Genomic DNA, 21,647 nt, shown 5'->3' on the forward strand with positions numbered 1-21,647 from the left:
TAAACCTGTGCAGTGATTCTAAACGCATTTTTACAATTATTGTGTGGCACAAGAAAAGTCAGATCAAAAAGGAAAAAGAAACAAAAGAAAGGAACAAAGCAAACGGCAATGAAAAAGGGGGAAATACTATGTTGTGAGCCACACTCAGTCACCACAGTTCTCTCCCTGGGTGCCATTGACTCCATCCCAAGTCTATTGGACCTGGCCTGAATCACCTCGATGTTGAAAGAGCCACGTCTCACGTCCAGATGGTCTTATTTCTACAAAGATCGTCTGTCTCACCGTAAAGTATCCATTACTGCTATAGTCCTATCAAAGATTAGAAAATTATCTTCAGTCAATCTCTACATAACCCAGATTTAAGAGAATCTTAGTTCCGGTTTAGCCGTTAGGACCAGCTTTGCCTAAAGAAAGCTCAACCCTGCAATCGAATCAAAAAGAAATCAAAGTAAGCAATACCGATTGGGAGGATACCAACATCCACGTGGCAGAAATTCCCTGGGAGTGACCCTTCACAATACCTGGCTGGACCCTTCACGGTCACTTTCTTAGGATCTCACCGTCTAATTTCCTTCTTGACTAATGAGGAGGCATTCTCTCCCCCAACCCAAGTAGGAAACAAAATTCCCCCACTCGTGTTTTTTAAAAGGAACTGGATTGGTGTGTGTGAGGAGATGGGGGGGACAAGAACGAGGCCTCGGGCCCAGGGCTTGAGGCTGGCCCGTCCAGCTCCCTCCTTGGACAGATCTCTACCGAGCCGCAGTGTCTCGTCCAGCTCTTAATTGTCCTAGTTAATAAGGATGTGACGGGAAAAACGCTGAGCTCCTCTGATCCTGTCGGGGGGAGGGGGAGGGAAGGGGGAAGACTGCTGCAGAGCAAGAATCTATGTGCTTTAAGGTTTGCAAAGCACTTAACTCCAGTGACTGGGAGAGTGACGCCTTCTCTTAAATTCAGATTGTGCTCAGATGGGAAGGCATCACCAGTGCTCACACGCGCTGCCCCAGACGCCTGCGGTGGAGCCTTCCCAGCTCATATTGATCTGATCGGCCACAGTGGGACTCTGACCTAGTGGTGCCATTTTGGTCCTCTTCAAAACTGAAGGAGAACGACCCTGGCGTTCCATGCTTACCCCCACTCTATGGATGGGGAAACTGAGGCTGAGAGGCTGTGATTTGTCCAAGGTGACAGTTCTGAGGCAAGCCGATGTGAAATCCATATTGGCATTCAGATGCCTCTGTGCTGGGAGGGAATTGTGTGTGTGTGTGTGTGTGTTGTGTGTGTGTGTGTGTGTGTGTGTGTGTGTGTGTGTTATGGATAGGGATGAGGGGGGAGGAGAGTACATTTGTGTAAAGGTGAGGGTAGGTTAGGGAGCCATATTGTCATTGGAGCCGGGTTCTAGTTTGCTTTGTCGCTACAGACAAGATTTCGTGGTACCCCTCTCCCCCTTCTGAGCTGAATTAAACTGGAGGTTAGCCCAAGGTCTCCTTAAGCCCTGAATCCAGTCAGAAGTCCTGGATTGGGAGTCTGATGTTCATGCTTAGTATTCCTGTCAGCACATAAGCTCGAAGAGCACTCCGAAAATGCACTGAGGGCAGCGACAACTACCTGCCCACTCCCTTCCCCCAATTCCCCGTTTCCCCCATCCCAGTCGAGCCCTCACGACTTAGGATCCCATGTCTTCCCTCAGACGCTTCTACGCAAAGGGCTCACTGGACATGGTTCACATCCTGGCTCCGAGATGGCCTTCGAGAGGGTGGACAACATCCCCTCCTTCGTCTGTCAAAGGGCAGGGAGCAGTTCTTAATAAGCCTGGGAAGAGACTGCAAGAACTTGGGAGGGGATTTACATTTTCATTCACTTCTAAAACTCAGCACTTCCTTCCATTGTGGATATGGGCAGCAAACGTTCTCAGAAGGGGGCTGTGGCCCAAAAGAGGGGTAGGACTCTTGATTGGGTGGATCGCACAGATCCCTTCCCATTCTAAAGCTAGATCTCGGGAGCTGGTCCCACAAGACACGGCTTTGTCCCTGGTGCTTTCCATTTCCCCTTCCTCTTTCTTCTCTAGCACTAGCGATCGGCCACGTTTCCACCTGCCTCGTATCTCGGCCACGTTTCCACCTGCCTCGTATCTTGGACTTGGATACTTAGAGGATCCAGATTTCATCCTCGTGGCCAGTGCCTTTCCGAAGCACACGTTCCTTCTGACATTTCTTCCGGCCACATTTGTTTCTGGATAATTCTTAAGTCACCCTAAGTGGTCCAGCTGCCTGGCCCATTCACGGCTGGAAAGGAGGAAACCGGACTCTGAGGTGCTAGGAAAGGCTGACCCCTTGGAAGGACCGGCCAGTTACTGGGAAGTCACTGCAGGAACCCTAGAAGTAATTTCAACCACATGGATGTTGAGCATGTTGGAAAGGAGGCTCCAGGAGCTCCAGGTTGAGAGCGAGAAACCCAGATCTTGGAACGTTTTGTCCAGTCCATAGTCAAGAGAAAAACGGGATCCAAACGGGATCCAAAGGTGGGATCAGTTCCACCGGGTTTTCCCTACCGGACGAGGCCTCCCGATCGAGGTTACTCCCTCGTTGAAGTCAGAAATTCTTTGGGTGTGAAGGGAGCAGGGGAGGCAGTGTCGCTGGGGCTGCTCCGCAAGCTCGCGAAGATGAGGACGGGAATGATCGGAAACACTTCGGATGGCATCTGTCCCTCTGAGGAAGGCGCGGCGCACCAGGCTGCCTGTGCCCTGGACCTTGGGTCTTCCGGGTCCTAATAAAATGCTTTTTTGGTCACTAAGTTAAATTAAAAAAGCGACAGGAAAGGGAGAAATCTGGGAGGACCCAGACACCGACCCTTTCATTTTGCAAAAGAGGAAGGTCGTGGTTTGTCCTTCTCCACGGGACCGTGAGGTGCCAGTGAATTGGATTGAAGGGAGGGAGGGTTGGACAAGGTCCTCACTTTCCCCTCCAGAGCCTTCTGGGTCCAGTGGCCAGACAGAGATCAAGATGCAGATGGGGAAACTGAGTCCAGTTAGTAAACGCCTGACCCTACACTGTTCCAGGGCAGAGGAAAATGGAGGGTGAGAGGGAGCCGGTGACAGCCGGCGGTGTCCTCTGCCTCGTTCCCTCCCCGCGGGAAGACCCTCTTCCTTTCCTCAAGGACCCCAGCAGAACCTCCCTCTGACCCTGGCGCGGTCCCTTTCATTAGTCATCCCAGTGAGAGGAGGGGGCTACCACTAGGGAGGAAGAATGTTGGGGCTGAGGACGAGGCGGGGGGAAGGAATTGGGGAGATGAGAAGGGGGGAAGGGATGAAGCGAGAGCAGACGGGTGCCAGGGCAGGCTCGTTTGTGCTCAGCATGCAGCGGGCGCCCAATAAGTTCTCCTTGGCTTGGCTGGGGGGCAGCGGAGATGGGGATGGAGGCAGGCTAGGGGAGGGGGCCGGGGCCGAGGGCCTCTGCGAGTCCCGGGGCTGGCGGGGCAGGGCCCGCCGCGAGGGTGGGGTTTGGGCGGCGCTACGCGGAGGCGGCCCGAGGCTGGCCCGGGATCAGGGGAGCCGATGTGGAATTTCCTGCCGGGCCCGGCCCCCTCCCCTCTCCCCTCCTCCCCTGCCCGCCCCGCCGGGCCTCGCCTCTCGCCTCTCGGCCCCGGGCTCCCCCTGCACTCGGCTTCCGGCCGCGCTCCCTGCAGCCGCTCTGCGCCCCGCGCCCCCCGCCCCCCGCCCCTCCCGGCCCGGCATGGGGGGCCCCGGGGCTCGCGCCGGCCGCGCGCCGCGGCCGTGGCCCCTGCCGCCGTCGCCGCCTGCCCTGGTGCTCCTGCCGCCGCTGCTGCTGCTGCTGCTGCCGCTGCCGCCTCCGCTGCGAGCCGCCCCGGAGCTGAGCCCGCGGGGACGCAATGTGTGCCGGGCGCCCGGGTAGGACTGAGCCCCGCCGCGCGCGCCGGGGGGGCCGCGGGGAGAGGCGGGATGGAGGGCCCCGAGGGGGCGGCGGGAGGGGGGCCGAGCCGCGGCCGGCGAGCGCGGAGGGGCCGGGAGGGCGCGCTAGGGAATGGAATCCGCTAGCAGGAGGCCAGGCTGGGGAGCGCGGTTTGGCGGCGGCTGCGGTGGGGGAAGGGGGAGACACCGGGCTGGGGAATGGGGCCGGGAGACGGGGGGACCGCTGGGGGGTGGGGGTGGGGGGGAAGGGGAGGCCCGAATGGGGAGCGGGCCCGGGGCTGCGGAAAAGGCGGAGCGGGGCCTGGCCAGAGGGGGAGAGAGACTCCGGAGAGGGGGGAGGCTGGGACGGGCAACCGGGGGGCGGGGGGGCTGATGGGGTGAGTGTGTATGTGCAAATCTGTGCGTGCAAATGTGTGCGCGCGCTCGAGTGTGTGTGTGTGTGTGTGTGTGTGTGTGTGGTTGTGCGCGCGCGCCCGTGTGTGTGCGTGTGGTGGGGGGAGGCCAGGCGGGGGCCGGGCGGCGGGGACAGGCAGGCCTGGGGAGCGAGGCCCGTTTCGGGGCTCGGGGAGGCCGGGATAGCGGAGCCCGAGGAGGGGCAGGATGCGCGCTCGCGGGAGGAGCGGGTGCCCAGACGTCGGGGCCGGGCTCTGACATTTGAGGACAAAGGTGGAAGGAGCCCGGGCCTGGTCAGCGCGGAGGAAGGGGCCGCGAGCGGGAGAGGGGGTGCCCGGGACCCTTGGGCGGCCGGCCGGACGCCTGCCAGCGCCCCGGGGGCCGCCGATTGATCTGCCCCCGGGGCCCGGTCCCTCCCCGGGCTCCCGGAGCCGCCGGGCAGTGAGAGCGATGTTGTCCGTCTGAGGCTTGTGTTCGCCCGCGTTCCGTGGAGATAGTGGGAGCGCGCGGGCCGTGAGCGCGGGCGTGGAGCGGCGCTTTTCCTGCCCCATCCCTTGCCCAGGTTGCTTCCCCAGTCCCCCTACAAAGCCCCCTTCTCCTCCTGCCTTTCTCCCTCCCTCCCGCAGGCCCCTCCCCCATCGAGGCCCCCTGGAGTTCCGCGACAGCTCTCTCCCTTTCTGTTCACCGGAGTCAGCAGCCAGCCAGTCCGAGCTGTGCCATCTGCTCCCCATCCAGCCCGCCCCTCGCGGGCCAGGACTGCAGACTGCTGGGGAGGGGCCTGAGGCACACGCTCCCCCCCCCATCCCACACAGAGAGCCCAGCCCACCCTTCGGGCGGCCAGCATCCCCTCCCGTGCTGGCTGCCCACCCTGGGAGGAGCATCCAGCGCGTGGGGCCGAGTTCTCGGGGGCCCTGAGGCCCGCACCCCCTCCTTCCCTTTATTCACAGTTCCTCTTCTTCCTCAGCTTCCTCTTTCCTCAGCTCCTTCTCCTTGAATCATAGAGGTGATCCCCAGGCTCCTATCCCTCCCCCCTTCATTAGGAAGGCAGCTCCAGGGCCTTGACAAGCTTTGGGGGTGCCCACTCACCCTCCCAGAAACTTCCCGGAGCCAGGTTGGGACTGCCTTGCCGTGGGACTTTGGGGCAGTGACTGCCTCTCTCTGGGCTTCCCTTCACCATCCCTCTGGGAGACCTGGGGGATCTCCCTTCACTTGTGTGACCGACCCTCCTCCCCCTCCCGGTCCTCCCTGGCACCGAGGCTCCCAGTTGCCCCAGTGGGGGTGGGGCTTTTGGAATCTCAGCCCTTCCTCTTTTCTGCTTGTGACCTTGAGCAAGGCAGCCCTCCTCTGTGCACCTCATCCTTCCTTGGCCACCAGCTGAAGGACTTGGGGGGAACCTTCAGGGCTCCCTGCGCTCAGAAACCACATCCGCGATGTCCCAAAGGCCTCTGGATTCCAGATGAATCTCAGTGGACGTCACCCGTATAATGAAGGCTTTTTGTGTGTGTGTGGGGCAAGCCGTTTACTAACTTCTAGGAGTGTAAGTGGGTCCTGAAAGCGACAAGTTTGATCTAAGAAGGTCATTCACGACTGAGTTTCCCTTGGTCCTTGGGAACAGGGTCAGGGAGAGAAGCAGGTGACCGCGGGGTCAGCAGAACCTGGCCCACCTGCAGGTAGAAGCCTCTGGGGAGGGAGGGACCCCTTTCTGTCTGCTTCTGCCTTTCCTTGGTTCCTAAGGCGTAGAGACAAGCAGGAGCAGGGACTAAGGTGACGGCGGGTGCTGAGACCTCCGCTCCAGCCCCCAGGGATTCCCGTCCCCGGCCTGAGCCTCTTCCGCCTCCTTCATTGACTCGGCGCTTACCTTTGGACAGTTTTTTCTCTCTGAGCCGCACTGGAGAATCAGAGAATGGCGAGAACGCCCAGCGGTGCTTTGAGGGTTAACAAAGGGCTCTCTCTCCAAGTATTTTTTTCCAGCCTATCCCCAGCTCTTCCAGAAGGGATTGTTGCCTCCCTTAGCGTAGATTAAAAGGTTCTTAACATTTTTTTTTCCATGTGTCACCGATCCCTTTGGCAGGGTGGTGGTGAAGCCGCAGAGCTTAGTCCTAGCACACAGTAGGTGCTTAAGGAAAGCCAATTGACTGAGCCTGGGATCTCTTCTCAGGATGTCAGTAAACAGATAAAACAAAGTAGAGAGAAATGTAAAGGAAACGCTGCAGTTGTCTCAACGCCGTGTTTCCATACGGAGGAGTCCGCCCACAAGTTCACAGGCCCCCCGTTAGGAAACTCTGGTCCAGATTAAAATCTCTCCATGTTCATTATTATTCTCATTGAAGTCGCCGGCCGGCCGGAGGCTGGTCTTGGGAGCTCGGACCCGAGAAGCCCGAGAACTCTCTCCAGCCCAGCTTTGCTCCCGCAGAGCAGCTCTGTGGTCAGCAGACCCGGCAGCCATGGGGGGTTGGAGCGGGAGAGAGGCCGGTTTCCCCTCCTGATGCGATGGATGAAGGGTGGGATGGGTCAGGGAGACTCAAGTTCTAATGCAGCCGAACTGCCCGCTCCAGTACAATGTCCCTGAGACCTTCTGGACCTCTTCTTCTTCTTCTTTTTTTTTTTTTTAAATCCTTAGTTTGTAGAGTTGTTGCAAAGCTCTAGTGAGATGTGAAGAACTTGGCAAAGAGATAGACCAAGACCGTTGAGGGGAGACCGGACTCTCCAGAGAGGAGGGATGCTCCGAGTCGGGCGCCTAGCCACGACTGGCCAGGAAGCCTCCTGTAGCACCCCCGGCCAGAGCGCTCCGGACTTGTTTCAAGATCAGGGTTAGCAACCTGGAAGTAAGAGGATCTAAGTAGAGGCTGGACAGCTACGTAGAAGCTGCTGTGTATATGTGCACAGGAACTCGTGTGGTCAGTGAGGGCCCCCTGCCTGGCTGGAGTGGGGACGACCGAGATGGGACCTTGAATTCAGTAAAGTTCAGTTCTGTCAGCATTTCTTAAGCACCTACTGTATGCGGGGACAAAGACACAGGTGAAAAAAGTCCTTGTGTTTCCCTACAGCATGTGTGTGATTAAGGGCCAAGGGGAGAGAGGCAGAGTATGGAATATGGACAGAATGGGCATGTCAGAAAGTAGGTCTGCACTTGGGCTCCCGTGGGCATCGGCGGCTGGACACGAACAGAGGAAGGATGTAACAAAAGTGAAATTTGCTCTGCCCACCCACCCAGCCACCCATCCCTCCCTCCCTCCAGCCATTCATTCACCCAAGTCTTTATAGACTTCCTCTTGGTGCTGAGAGAGCCAAGGGGCCATGTCCTCCAAGAGCCCGCCCAGGGGTGCCCCAAGAGAAGAGGGTGGGAGGGGGACTCAGGGAGGCTTCCAGACTCTGAGGGAGTGCGGCTGTGGAGGGGGATGTTGGGGAAGGAGTCTGGAGCAGTTCTAAGGCAGGAAGGTCGCCCCACAAATGACAGCTCCCTTCTTTGTGGCCCTTTATGGATTACATTTCAAAGGGCCTTGAGCCCCCCATGTGGGCAAGGCTATAGGCACGTACCGAAGGCCCCCAAGTCTGGCAGCGTGAGGAGGGTCCCCCGAGGGGACGTGAAGGAGGAGCACGTTTACGGAGCCCCAGGAGGGCAGGGGGCCGCATGGGGCTAGTCCGAGCCGGGCCCCGTCCCCGATGCGGGATGAGCCCTCCGAGGAAGGGGCGCCTGCCATCTCCTGAGGCAGCCTTCCCTGTGCACTCAGCTTTCATCACGGCAAGCCCCTGGCAATTTCTCTCAAAGTTCTGCCTTTGGGCCAAACCCACAACGTTAGTTTACCTTCCTGATTCACCCTTTCCGATAGCAGAAGACACCTATAGCCCTCCCTCTCCCCTGGTCTTTTCTCAGTGGATAGAGAGTCGGACTTGAAGTCAGGAAAAGCCGCCTCTAACCAGACCTGTATCCCTTGGAAAGCCATATAATCGCTCTCAGCCTCAGTTTTCTCATCTATAAAAGGGGTTAATACTAGTGCCTATCTCCCAGGACTGCCTCGAGGATCACCATACACGTAGCCCTTTGCCAGCCTTGAGATGCTCTGGAAACGTGGGCTGTCACCATGCTCTTCTTCGGGCGGAACGGCCCCAGTCCCTTCGGCCAGTACTTCTAGGACTGGGCCTCCCTTCGCCGTCTTGGCGCCCTCCTATAAAAGCTTATCTAGATTTTTCCTAAACTCTGGTTCCCAGAACGGAGCACCGCGTCCCAGGTGTGGTCTGACCAGGGCAGATGATGATGATGAGGTGGGAGCCAGGGTTTGCTAGGCATTGAGCCGAGAGCTTTATAAATATTACCTTATTGGCTCTTGCCACCAATTCCCATTTTACAGATGAGGAGACTGAGGTAAACAGTGATTCGCCCAGGGTCACACAGTAGGACGTGTGGGAGCCGCAGGCACACGTCCCCATCCGGCGTGTCGGGCTAATTCCGTGTCCTAATGCTGGCATCCGGGACTTGCCCGTTCCGAACCTCTGGGAAAAGGGCACGGGCTTTGTCTAGTGGGACCCGCCCCTGACAAAGCCCTGCGGGCCCCCCCCCCTTCCCGCTTCCCTTTCCGTCTCCTCCCCAGCCATTTCTCTGGTGATTCACTCCAGAGTTTTCCCAGGAATTAGTCACTGGGGCAGAAGGGACAGCCTGGGGACCCCAGGGAGCTGGCAGTGGAACCCCTGGGGCGGGGAAGCGGGAGGGCAGAGGAGGGTGTGAACCAGGGCTCCCCGGTCACTCGGAGCCGGACGGCGCCAGGGCTTAATTCGTTCGTCTCCAAACGGATGCGAAGCAATGATCGAGGGCTACCGAGAGAGGCAAAAATGAGGCGCCCGCTCCTCCCGGGCCTTGGCTCCCACCGTCCTAAAGGCCGGGCCAGGGAGAGGTAAGAAGGGGCGAAGCTTCCGAGCCGGGGACCCCTCGGCCCGACGTCTCGGGAAGGATTGCCCGCCGCCGGGGGAGTGGCTGGGGGAAGGAGGGGGACTCCGAGACACGAGGCTGTGCAAGGGTCCGGGTGGAAAATTGTCCGTGTGTGTGCCCTGAAAAGAAAAAGCTCCAAAAAAGGAAGGTGATGTCAGCAGCAGGAGGGGGAGACGGAGGCAGAGGACCGGGTAGGAGGCCGGCCTGGCGGTTTAAGGGGGCTAAGGCGCCCGGTGCCCGTCCCGCAGAGACCACATGGCCCTCGGGCTTTGCATCCAGACACTTCACACTTCCTGGCTGTGTGACCCTGGGCAAGTCACTTAGCCCCGATCGCCTCAGGGAAGAAAAATCGTTTAGGCTGTTCCGCTTGGACCAAGAGGTCTGGATTGCGAGGTTTCAATGAGGGATGGTGGCCAAGTGCCAGAAAAAAATAAACCCCGAAGTTGCCACCAAGGGAGGTTCCCAGCAGCTCGGGTTACCTGGGGAGGGGGAAGGAGTAGCCCCCTCTAGGGGGAGGGGGGCAGGGGAGGCTCAGAGAGTTCTTGTTGGGCCGGCTTCATGGCCTCGGGTTTTCCTTCCACGGTTCCATCCCTAGGCCCGGGACCACCGGGGCAGAAAGTCGCTGAGGCCTGTGGGAAGCTGCTCCCCTTGGCTCCCTCGGCTCCCCTGTCACAGGCTTGGTTTGTCCCGAGCCTTGCACACAGTAGGGGAGTTGCTGTCCAGGTCGGAGGTGCTGAAAACCTCGTGGGCAGCGGGAGTTGAAGGGGAAGTTAGAGCCGAGAAAGGGAGGTCAGGGAAGAGGCAACGCCGAGGGGGTTGCCGGGAAGCTGGGCCGGGAAGCTTAGGGGTTTTAGGGCGCCCGTCAGCGAAGGCCCCCGGCTCTCCCAGCGGTCAGGGGTCGGGATGGGGAGTCAGGCGGAGAGTCCCGGGGGGGGGGCAGGGGGCAAGGGCTGCAGGTGTCGGAGGGCAGAAGCTTGTGAAATGGCCAAAAAATCAATAAAGAAAGAAAAGAAATGGCCAGCTGCTGGGGGGGGGGGGGGAGGCCAGGAGAGGACTTGGGAGCCAGGTTCTGGAGACTGACCTGCCTGCAGGGTAGGAGAGAGAGCGAGGCCAGGGAGCGAGCCTCAAAGCGGCGGGTTCAAATCCCGCATCTGGCCCGTCCCGGCTGGGTGATCCCGGATAAGTCATTTAACTAAAGGGAGTTTCCTTTCCCACCGGTTCCCAATTTAGGGGGAGATCCCCTCTTGCTCCCTCTCCCACACGGGCACCGGGTCCCGCGTGGAAAGTCTCTGCCCTCCCAAAAGCTTTCCTCCCATGAGAGAACATCGACCCGCCAATCGGCCGGATGAGTAGCCCAGCACTCTGCAAGCACGTTTTGGGGGCTCGGGGGTGAGAGAGCAGCTGGCTTTTAAGTCGGGAGAAGCTGAATTTCAGTCCCAACGTGAGCCATTACTAGCTGTGTGACCCCGGCAAGCCCCTTAATCTCGCCCCTGCTAAGTCTGGAAGACGCTGAAGCTCGCTTGAGGCCGAAGCTGGGCTGGCAGAGGGAGAGGCGGAGGGCGCGGGCTCGGGGCCTGCCCTTGCTGGAGGGGATACAGCCCTTGTTTGGCCTTCGGGGCCTCCTGTAGGAAGGGCCTAAGAGGGTCTCTGTTGTCCTGGCACCTGCACTGGCAGGGCCTCAGCGGTGCAGCCCCCGGGGCCCAGGCTGGGGAAGCAGGGCTCGGGGCGGCCCGGGGCAGCAGCAGGGGCTGAGGCCGTTGGGGCTGCTTGTCTGCTCCCACTTGAGTGAGCAGACGTGTGTGCATCCCCCCCCCCCCCATCCCTGCCCCTTCCCAGCCCTTCCCGCAGGTGTGCTGCCTTCTGGAACGGCCGTTCCGGCCCGCACCTCCCGGAGCCTAACGATGCTAACGGGGCTTTGTTGGGGGGGGGCAGGTCGCGGGGCTTGGGGGCCTTCTGCTTCCAGCCGGAAATCGCACCTCCACCGGCTCTGCGGCAGGAAGCGGAGGTTCTGAGTGGCTCCAGGGTCGGCCGGGGAAGAAGTAGGGGGAGTGGAGCCGGCCAAGCCGGGAGCCCTTCCTGCACGTGCTGCTGTGGGAACCATGGGACGAAGGGTGACGCGGAGCCAGAAAGCCCGGCTTTGTGAGAGCAGGGGGGCACCCCCAGTCCCCCTCAGCGGGCCCCCCAGGGCTTCAGCGGCTGTGGGGGGGGGACTCTGCCAGGTGAGGCGGGCAAAAGCAACAGACCCTCCCCCCCTGCAGAACCTCCCCCCCAGAACCTGGGACTCCCATCCCAGGGCCTCAGCGGCTGTAAGGGGGGGGGGCAGGTTTGGCGGGCAGAAGCAACAGATCCCCCCACCCCGCAGAACCTCCCCCCCGCCCCCACTGAACCCCAGACTCCCATCCCAGGCCTTCTCTTGCTCCTTCCGCCCCCCGTTGGCTCTATGAGGATCAAAGAATATCCCTGGTTCTCGCTAAGGTGGGCGCCCCGGGCCGGGTTTCCCTCCGGAGACAGTAACAGGACGCGCTGGGAGGGACTGGGAGGAGAATTAGTGGGGACACATTTGGAAGCCGAGGAGAGCTCCACGAGACGCCCCTGCCCGGGACCCTCTTTGTGGTTCCCAGGCCTGGTTACCCCTCCTCCCCCTCCCCCCCGGCTTCCATTTGGGAACCTGCTGAGGTCCCGGGGTGGAGGGGGGGGATTTAGCTTTAGAAATATCGCTTCTCCCTCTGTTCCCCGGGAAGAGGAACTTTATGCCCCTCTGTCCCAGAGCTGTATGGAACTAAGGGTATTAAGCAGGGACTCTCAAAGCCAGAACACAGTAGCAGGGCTGGGAGGGGCCTGAGAACATACAATGGCAGAGACAGAAGGGACATTAGAACATAGAATGTCAGAGTGGGGAGGGATCTGAGAACAGGGGATGGCAGGGCTGGGAGGGAGCTTAGAACAGGGGATGGCAGGGCTGGGAGGGAGCTTAGAACAGGGGATGGCAGGGCTGGGAGGGGGCTCTAAAACAGGGGAGGTCAGGGCTGGGAGAGAGCTTAGAACAGGGGAGGTCAGGGCTGGGAGAGAACTGAGAATAGATAATTCCAGAGCTGGGAGGGGGCTCTAGAGCCTAGGACATGACTGTTAGACCAGCAGAGACTTCTGCGGACTAGCAGGGCGGGGATGGCAGGGGCAGGAACAGTCCCCTTGGCTCCTAACATCTGGGTGGCAGCTGGGACTCCTTCCCCCCGCCCCCACCTCGGTACTGAGGGTGTCAGGTCCTTTACCAGGGATCTCGACATCCCTCCCCCCAGCAGGGACAGGGCGGGGAGAGGCGGGGGCTGAGCCGAGAGCCCCGGAGTGTGGGCCCCGGGGCAGCAGCTGCTCCGACCTCCCGTCCAGGGGGCGCCGGGCGCAGGCAGGGGCAGAAAAGGACCGGAAGCCCGGCGTCCCGTGCCGCACTAGAGGGAGCAGACTAGAGCTGAGGCGAGGGAGCCCCCTGCCGGTCCAGAAGCCACCGCCCGGGAACCAGGATCTCCCAGCCCCGCTCACGGCTGCTCCAGCCGGGGAGAATGTTCCGGCTCCCTCCCCCCCATCTAAAATCCGTGACAGTGGGTCTGACGGGGAACCGCTGGACATGGCCAGAGATAGGTAGTCATTTATGCGGCAGGCTGGGCAGCCGAGTGGCTAATTACAGGGGCCGGAGGCAGGGAGACTCTTCTTCCTGCATTCAAGTCTCCCCCCGGCCGTGTGACCCTGGGCAAGTCCCTTACCCCATTTGCCTCAGTTACCCCATAAAATGAGCTGGAGAGGGAAATGGCCAACCTCTCTAGTAGCTTTGCCAAGAAAACGGCAAATGGGGCCACAAAGAATCAGGACTGAAAAGTGACTGAACCGCGCGGGTGCGGGGAGGCCCTGAAAAGAGTCGGGGGTCTTAGTGTGAGTCGGGAGTGTCATAAGGCAGCTACGATGAAATCTAAGGGGAGGCTGCACTGAGAGTTCCCGGATGAGGAAGAAGAAAGGGGGGGGGGAGAGAAAGGGGGAAGGGGGAAAAGTTGATGAGAGAAAGACAGAAACACAGAGAGAGAGAGAGGGAAAAAGGGAGAGAGAGACAGACAGACACAGAGAGACAGACAGAGACAGAGAGACACACAGAGAGAGACAGAGACAGACAGAGAGAGACAGAGAGACACACACACACAGATAGAGAGAGAGACAGAGACAGAGAGAGAGAATGGGAGGAAGGGAGGGAGACAGTCTGACCAAAGCAGACAGAACAGCTTTTGTGGGTAATTCTGGGTTTAGAGAAGAACTTTGAGCCCTTGGATCATGGCCCAGCAAGAGAACCCGGATGGGGAGGGGACTGCAGCTCGCCATACCCGGTACAGCTGAAAGAACTGGGACCATTTCACCTCAGAACAGGACTGTTCCGGGGACTGGGAGGAGGGGGACCTGAGCACGTCTGGGGCTGGCTCTGGGATTGGCCTCCTAGGCTTGCCCCTGCCCCACCCCCAGCCCCTCAGGGCAAAGTTAGGAGCCCTGGGTTCGAGCCTCCGGGAGAGATTTCTGCTGGTGGCCCGGGGAGCTTTCTAACAATGGGGTTCGTGGCCCGTGGGATTGGTCGCGTCGGCAGAGGCAGCGGCGGGAGCGTTTGTTCTTCCAGCTCTGAGACTGGAGACAAAGGAGGGGTTTGTGCACGTGTGTGAGCGTGTACGCCTGCGTGTGGGCCCGAGGGTGGCTGGGTTCCCTGGCTTTGGCAGTGTAGGGGCGGGCACATGGACTCGGTGCACGTGTTGCCAGAACTGGCTCGGTGTTGGGAGGCTCCGGAGGAAAGTGGGATAGGAGCGGTATCGAGCTGCCCACCAGGGTGCCCGGCTGCCCTCCAGGGTCTCCGACTGCCCACCAGGGTGCCCGGCTGCCCTCCAGGATCTCCGGCTGCGTGCCTGGGTCTCCGGCTGCCCGCCTGGGTCTTCGGCTGCGCGCCTGGGTCTCCGACTGCCCACCAGGGTCTCCGGCCGCCCACCAGGGTCTCCGGCCGCCCGCCTGGGTCTCCGGCCGCCCACCAGGGTCTCCGACTGCCCACCAGGGTCTCCGGCTGCCCACCAGGGTCTCCGGCTGCCCGCCAGGGTCACCGGCTACCCACCAGGATCTCTGGCCGCCCGCCTGAGTCTCCCGCCGCCCGCCTGAGTCTCCAGCCGCCCGCCTGGGTCTCCGGCCGCCCGCCTGGGTCTCCAGAGCCACGGTGCCGATCTCATTGTATGTGTGGAACCCTGGGCCATCGCTGTGCCAGGAAGCCGAACGGCTTCCATTTGAATCCCCTTGGGAAGCTCCTGGCAGGAGGGGGGCCGCGGACACCGAACTGCCGGCGCTCTCACGGCCGAGCTTAGAAGGGGTAGAGATGCCGTCAAGGTCTCTCTGAAGGATGTGGGCACTGACGGGAGCCGCTGGCACTGGAGCACCGGGCGGCGCGCCCACAGAGGGAAGGGCAGAGCGGGGTTGTGGAGGCCCAGAGGGCGCTTCCACCCTAAATGTGCCCTAAATGTGTCCGCGTGAGTGCGCACGCGTGGCTGCCCTCAGCCGGACCGGGCGTCGTCCCTCCGGGGGAGCCGGGACTCACTCTGCCTTTCCTTCCCCGCAGTTCCCAAGGGCTCGCGTGCTGTGCAGGCTGGAGGCAGCAAGGCGAGGAGTGCACCATTGGTAAGTTGGGCTGAGACCTCGCGGCCAGATCCCCGAGGTTCTTCCCGGGGATCAGTCCTGACGACTCTACCAGGGGATCCCGATGAGGGTGAGGCGAAGAGGACGGAGATGGGGAGGGGCCCCTCGGCGGTGTCCCTGGCTGTGCGCGTGCGCGCGGCGGCCCGAGCTCGCCGAGCCAGGGTCCCTCCCCCCGGGCCTTCCTTCCATCCCGGGCCTGGTCCTGTTGACAGCCCTGTGCGAGGGGAACTCCACGTGCTCGGAGAACGAGGTGTGCGTGCGCCCCGGCGAGTGCAGATGCCGCCACGGCTACTTCGGAGCCACGTGCGACACCAGTGAGTGCGGAGGGCGGGAGACCAGGGGCGTGGGGGGTGGAGGGAGTCGCGCTGGGCTCCTGCCCTTAAGGGGGCGGAGTCAGCAGCTGCTGGGGGTGGAGCCTAGTGGGGCAGCCTCCAGTGCCCAGAAAAGGGGTGGGAGCCGGATCGTCGCCGGTCGGGGAGGTGGGGTCTTCGAGGGCCGGTCGAGCCGAGGCTGAGACGACCCGTGGGGGGTTCCTCCCTCCTCCCCCGCCGCCCCCCAGAGTGCCCGCCCCAGTTCTGGGGCCCCGACTGCAAGGAGCTGTGTAGCTGCCACCCGCACGGGCAGTGCGAGGACGTGACGGGTCAGTGTACGTGCCACGCGCACCGCTGGGGCGCGCGCTGCGAGCACGCGTGCTTGTGCCAACACGGCGCGTGCCACCCGCAGAGCGGCGCGTGCCGCTGCGAGCCCGGCTGGTGGGGCGCCCAGTGCGCCAACGCCTGTTACTGCAGCCAGACGTCCCAGTGCGAGCCGCAGACGGGCGCGTGCCTCTGCCACACGGGCTGGTGGGGCCGCAGCTGCAACAACCAGTGCTCGTGCAACGGGTCCCCCTGCGAGCAGTTCAGCGGCCGCTGCCAGTGCCGGGAGCGCACGTTCGGGCCGCGCTGCGAGCGCTACTGCCAGTGCTATCGCGGCCGCTGCAACCCGCTGGACGGCACGTGCGCCTGCGAGCCGGGCTACCGGGGCAAGTACTGCCGCGAGACGTGTCCCGCCGGCTTCTACGGCCCGGGCTGCCGCCGCAGGTGAGCCCCGCAGCCCGACGCCCAGGGCTCCGAAGCCCTTTCCGCGCTAGGGAAACCGAGGCCCGGAGCGCGAAGGGGCCTCCCTGCGCAGCCCACGCTCCGTCCCCCTGCTCCGGTCCCTCTCCTTCCCCCAGGCCCCTAGGCAGATCTCCCAGCTGGGCGCCAGGATACTAGGGTCGCCTTTCCGGGGGGCACGGGTTGGGGCGGGGCGGGAGGTGCCTGGTCTCGCGAGTCTCACCCCCTCTTCCCGGCCTGCACGCAGGTGCGGCCAGTGCAAGGGCCAGCAGCCGTGCACGGTGGCGGAGGGCCGCTGCCTCACCTGCGAGGCGGGCTGGAACGGGACCAAGTGCGACCAGCCGTGCGGGCCGGGCTTCTACGGGGACGGCTGTGAGCTGCGCTGCCCGCCCTGCCGAGATGGCCACACCTGCAACCACATCACCGGCAAATGCACGCGCTGCAACGCCGGCTGGATCGGGGACCGGTGAGCAGCCTGGCTTTGGGGCGCGTGCCCCCGGCCCCGCCCCTCCTGAGACCCGCCCCTCCCCTCCTGGGACCTGCCCCGCCCCCTAGTCTCCTCCCTAGGAGAGCCCTGCCCCCTGGAGCCCGCCCCGCCCTTGGACTCTATCCTCCCGGAGGGCCCTAGCTTGCACTCATCGTAGCCCCGCCCCGTGGAGGTCTCCTTCCCCCGGTGGCCCCGCCCCTAAAGCCCAGTAATAGCTCCGTTCTCATCAAAATCCCAGTAGCTGGAGCCTGCCGCTTTCACTACTGCTTATCTTGGCCCCGCCCCCGGAGAGTCGGCTGTCCTAGCAGCCCCGCCCCTCGGAGCCTGCCCCCTCTCCCGGCACAAAGCCCTTGGCGCAGTCTCGGAGCCCGCCCGCCCCTCGGAGCGGTTCTCCCCAGGATAACGCCCCCCCCCCGCCCCCCGCAGTCTGTCCATCCTCCGAAGGCCGCGCGTCCCTTACGGCCCCTGGGAAGCCCCACTCAAGGCTGGGGGCCCCCTTCCTCCGTCCCTGTGCTTGGGTGGATCTCTCCACGGTCCCCTCCTTCCTCCCCCGGCCCCTAGCACTGAGGCACTTGCATCCTGGGGCCCGGAGGCGGGCGGGAGTCTGCGGTCACCTAGGGCAGCCCCTGTCCGAGGCGGAAAGAGCCCGAGGACTCCCGCCGGCTCCCTCCGCTCCCTTCGGCCCGGGACCGTCCGTGGGCTGGGGCCCCTGCCCGAGCCGGCGGCCGCTCGCCCCTGAGCCGCCGCTCGCCCCTGAGCCGCCGCTCGCCCCTGAGCCGCCGCTCGCCCCTGAGCCGCCGCTCGCCCCTGAGCCGCCGCTCGCCCCTGAGCCTCCGCTCGCCCCTGAGCCGCCGCTCCCCTCCGCCCAGGTGCGAATCTAAGTGCAGCAACGGGACGTACGGCGAGGACTGCGCCTTCGTGTGCAGCGACTGCAGCAGCGGCCGCTGCGACTTCCAGTCCGGGCGCTGCCTGTGCGGCGCGGGCGCCCATGGCCCCCAGTGAGTGACCTGCCCGGGGAGGGGGAGGGCGCCCGTGGCCCCCAGTGAGTGACCTGCCCGGGGAGGGGGAGGGGGAGGGCGCCCGTGACCCCCAGTGAGTGACCTGCCCGGGGAGGGGGAGTGGGGCTGGGGACAGAAAGGCTTGTCTGGGGTTGGGCGGAAGCCAGGGTCTCTGGGAACATCCTGGGTCTGTATCATGCCGGGAGAGGGGAGGTTCTATGGAAAATGGGATTGGGGGGTGTCTGTGTCCCTGCAGGGGGCAGGGTCTCTCTGGGCTGGGGACACGGGGGTCTGTGGTGAGTCTGGAGGGGTCAGGGTTAGTCTGTGATTGGATGATGGGCAGGGGTGGGGCCAAAGGTGAGCTCTGTGTCTGGGGATACCTGGGGTCTGTGAGAGAAACACGGTAGATGGGACATGATCTTGCCAGGCTAAGGGGGAGACTGAGGCTGTGCTCTGGGCACTTGGGGGTCTGAGTCTAATATCTAAGTGGCCTAAGTGATTGGGGACAGGAAGACCTGAAATAAAATTCTTCCTGAGAGGCTTGTTACTAGTTGTGTGATCCTGACCAGTCGCTTAACCTCAGACTCAGTTTCACCACCTGGAAAATGGGGAGCAAATAAGATAATGTGTGTGGAGCACTTTTTTTTTAATTATAGCTTTTTATTTACAAGATATATGCGTGGGTAATTTTTCAGCACTGAACCTTGCAAAACTTTCTGTTCCAACTTTTTCCCTCCTTCCCCCACCCCCTCCCCGAGATGGCAGGTTGACCAATACATGTTAAATATATTAAAGGAGATGTTAAATACAATATATACATACATATCCATATAGTTATTTTGCTGCACAAGAAAAATTGGACTTAGAAATAAGGTAAAATTAGCCTGAGGAGGAAATCAAAAATGCAGGTGGACAATAATAGAAAGAGTGGAAATTCTATGTTGTGGTTCACACTCATCTCCCAGAGTTCTTTCACTGGGTGTAGCTGCTTCAATTCATTATCGAACAAATGGAGCTGGTTTGGTTCATCTCGTTGTTGAAGAGAAAAAGAACTGATCATCCTATAGTATTGTTGTTGAAGTGTATAATGATCTCCTGGTCCTACTTGTTTCACTCAGCATCAGTTCCTGTCAGTCTCTCCAGGTCTTTCTGAAAGCATCCTGTTGGTCATTCCTTACAGAACAATAATATTCCATGATGTTCATATACCACAATTTACCCAGCCATTCTCCAGTTGATGGGCATCCATTCATTTTCCAGCTTCTAGCCACTACAAACAGGGCTGCCACAAACATTTTGGCACATCCAGGTCCCTTTCCCTTCTTTAGTATCTCTTTGGGTTATAAGCCCAGGAGAGACACTGCTGGATCAAAGGGGATGCACAGTTTGATAACTTTTTGAGCAGTTCCAAATTGCTCTCCAGAATGGCTGGATGTGTTCACAATCCCACCAACAATGTATCAGTGTCCCAGTTTTCCCACATCCCCTCCAACATTCCCCATTATCTTTCCCTGTCATTCTAGCCAATCTGACAGGTGTGTGGGGGGCACTTTTCAGACTTCAGAGCTATAATAATAATTGTTGTTGTGCAGGGATGCCAGTGGAGGGAGTGGGCATGTGCTGGGGGAGCAGGGCCAGGGGTGAGTGTGTTTGTGGGGGTGGGGAATTCCTCCTGGGCACTCTGAAGAAGGGGTCTCTGTGTATGTGGGCACTGGAGGGGGAGTGGGTATCTCCCTCTGTCTAGATACAGTAGCGCTCAGAAGGAAGAGGAGCAGGGGGTAGCTGTCGGGGGGGGGTATGGAAGGGTAGAATCTGTTCCCAGGTCTACGTGGGGTCCGGGCACCATGGGGGGATCACTGTGTGTGTGGGAAGCGTCTCTGTCTTTGACCAGTATTATTTGTGCCTCTGCCCAGTGGGGAGGGGGAGCTGTCCAGTCACTGGGGGGGGTGTCCGTGGCTGAGGGCTGGTTGGAACAGAGTTGGGATCGGACACGGGGAGGCGGCACTGGGTGGGGGGCACTAGGGTCCTGTGCCAGCCGCTGAGAAATGGCCCCGTTTGGCCCTGGCACTGTGTGGGTGGGTGCTGCCGCAGAGGAGACCCTCTGGGGAGGCTGTGTTGGACACGCCCTGGGATCCCTCCGCTCACCCTTGGAGTGTTCGCACAGGGGAGGTGGGGCCAGGTCTCTTCCATGTGGGGGCTTCCGATCCAGTTCTCGTCCAGGTGGGTGTCCTGGGCCTGCCCAGTGGCAGCCCCTGCCCCAGTCTGCTCCTGACTCTGAGCCGGGTTCCACTTAGAGGGAGCGGGGCTGGTATAAATGCGGAGATGTGGCTTGGGTCAGTCCCACAACCGGGGCTCCCACAGCGAGGCGGCAGCCCAGGGCCCCCTGCCGAGTCAGGGGCCTGGGCTGGAGCCCCGGGGCACTAGGATTTGGCAAAGCATTTCACCTTTCTGAGCCTCGGTGCCCCCATCTGTACAATGGCAACACTAGTAGCAGCCACTCCACAGGGTCGTTTTCAGGCCCAAATGAAATACTATGCATAGGGCTTTTCAGATCATTTAAGATTTTCGAAGCGCTCCCCGCATTCTATTAAATGTAGCCGTCTGCTCCCCTACTGGCACTGCTCTACTGCTCACTGCTACTTCCTCCCCCTCCTCCCCCTTCTCCTCCTCCTCCTCCGGGCCGGGCACCACGACTGTTTCCAGTTGGGCTCATTCTGGCCGTGGAGCAGAGGGCACTGGCACAGGCCCGCCGGCTGCTGGGGACCCTGACTGGGGAAACAGCCCCTGCCCCCAGGAGGCCCCGCCCCCGTGGGAGGAGCCCTCGGCCCCGTGGGGAGGAGCCCCGGCCTCAGCTGGGAGGAGTTCCTGGCCCCCGCTGGGAGGAGCCCCCAGCCCACCCCCTCCCCCCGTGAGGAGTAGCCCCCGCCCCCATGGGGAAGAGCCCCTGGCCCCCGCTGGGAGGAGCCCCAGGCCCACCCCCTCCCCCATGAGGAGGAGTCCCCGCCCCCATGGGGAGGAACCCCTGGCCCCCGCTGGGAGGAGCCCAGGCTCTGGCCAGAGCTGCGGCTTTAGGGCCGGCTGCCCGTGCTCCAGTCTCACCTGTAGCTCTCTCCTCAGCTGCGACCTCAGCTCTCGCCTGTGACCTTGCTCCTGCCTGTGACTTCACTTTGTTCTGTGGCCTCCCTCTCACCTATGGCTCTTCGACTTCTGGCAAGTCCCTTCCCCTCCGTAGGCCCCAGTTTCCTCAGCTGTGCAATGTGAGTGTGTGTGTGTGTGTGACTGTGTAAGTTTGAGTGTGTTCTGTGTGTGAGTGTGACTGTGAGAGTGTGAGTGTAACTGTGTGTGTGTGACCGTGAGAGTGTGTGATTGTGTGTGTGACTGTGAGAGTGTCTATGTAAGTGTATGTGTGACTGTATGTGTGTGTGACTATGAGAGTGAGTGGGACTGTGTGTGACTATGTGTGTGTGACTGTGAGAGTGTGACTGAGAGTGTGAGTGTGACTGTGTGTGTAACTGTATGTAAGTGTGTGTGAGTGTGACTATAAAACTGTAAGTGTGTGTGACTGTGAGAGTAAGTGTGACTGTGTGTGTGACTGTGAGTGTGAATGTGACTGTGTAAAACTGTGTGTGAGTGAGTGTGTGACTGTAAGCGTGTAAATGTGTGTGAGTGTGAGAGTGTATGTGACTGTGTGAGAATGAGTGTAAATGTGTATGTGAATGTGTGAGCGTGCAGGGGCTGGGGTTGGACATGGCTCCTCTGTATCTTCTTCAAGCTCTCTGATTTCAGCTGCTCTGTCTTTCCTCTGTGACCCTTCTCTTCCAGAGAATTTTCCCAAGATGACCCCCTTTGTCCAGGGCCCCTCCCTTCCCCCAAAGCACCCCCACTTTCCCCTCCTTTGTGCTCCGTGTCTAGCCTGGTATTCCTGCCAGGGCTAAGGAGTCCATTTCTCAATCCGGGGTCTAGTCGACCTCATAAGTCCCAAACCTCCAACTCCGGGGGTGGGGGGGCTGACATAACCGAGTCCGAGACCAAGAGGAGGCCGGGAGGTGACGGGCGGAGGTCTTTCCCTTCTTGGGATGCCCTTTCCCCCATCGTTCCTCCCCTTCTCAGGGCCCAGCGGCAGGCACGC

At 61.1% G+C, this 21,647-nt stretch overlaps 1 protein-coding gene across 1 annotated transcript in view; it reads left to right on the top strand.

The window, feature by feature from the left end:
* The first annotated feature begins 3,302 nt into the window (after nt 1–3,302).
* SCARF2 (scavenger receptor class F member 2) overlaps nt 3,303–21,647 on the top strand; it is a 30,019-nt gene continuing 11,674 nt past the window's right edge. The window contains exons 1-6 of the mRNA XM_051976477.1: nt 3,303–3,904; nt 14,863–14,921; nt 15,152–15,253; nt 15,499–16,018; nt 16,281–16,499; nt 17,390–17,518. Coding sequence (XP_051832437.1) covers nt 3,303–3,904; nt 14,863–14,921; nt 15,152–15,253; nt 15,499–16,018; nt 16,281–16,499; nt 17,390–17,518 — 1,631 coding nt within the window. The remainder of the gene's footprint in view (nt 3,905–14,862; nt 14,922–15,151; nt 15,254–15,498; nt 16,019–16,280; nt 16,500–17,389; nt 17,519–21,647) is intronic.

Source organism: Antechinus flavipes, chromosome 1 (assembly GCF_016432865.1).
Source record: "Antechinus flavipes isolate AdamAnt ecotype Samford, QLD, Australia chromosome 1, AdamAnt_v2, whole genome shotgun sequence".
In the NCBI taxonomy this organism is placed as follows: domain Eukaryota; kingdom Metazoa; phylum Chordata; class Mammalia; order Dasyuromorphia; family Dasyuridae; genus Antechinus; species Antechinus flavipes.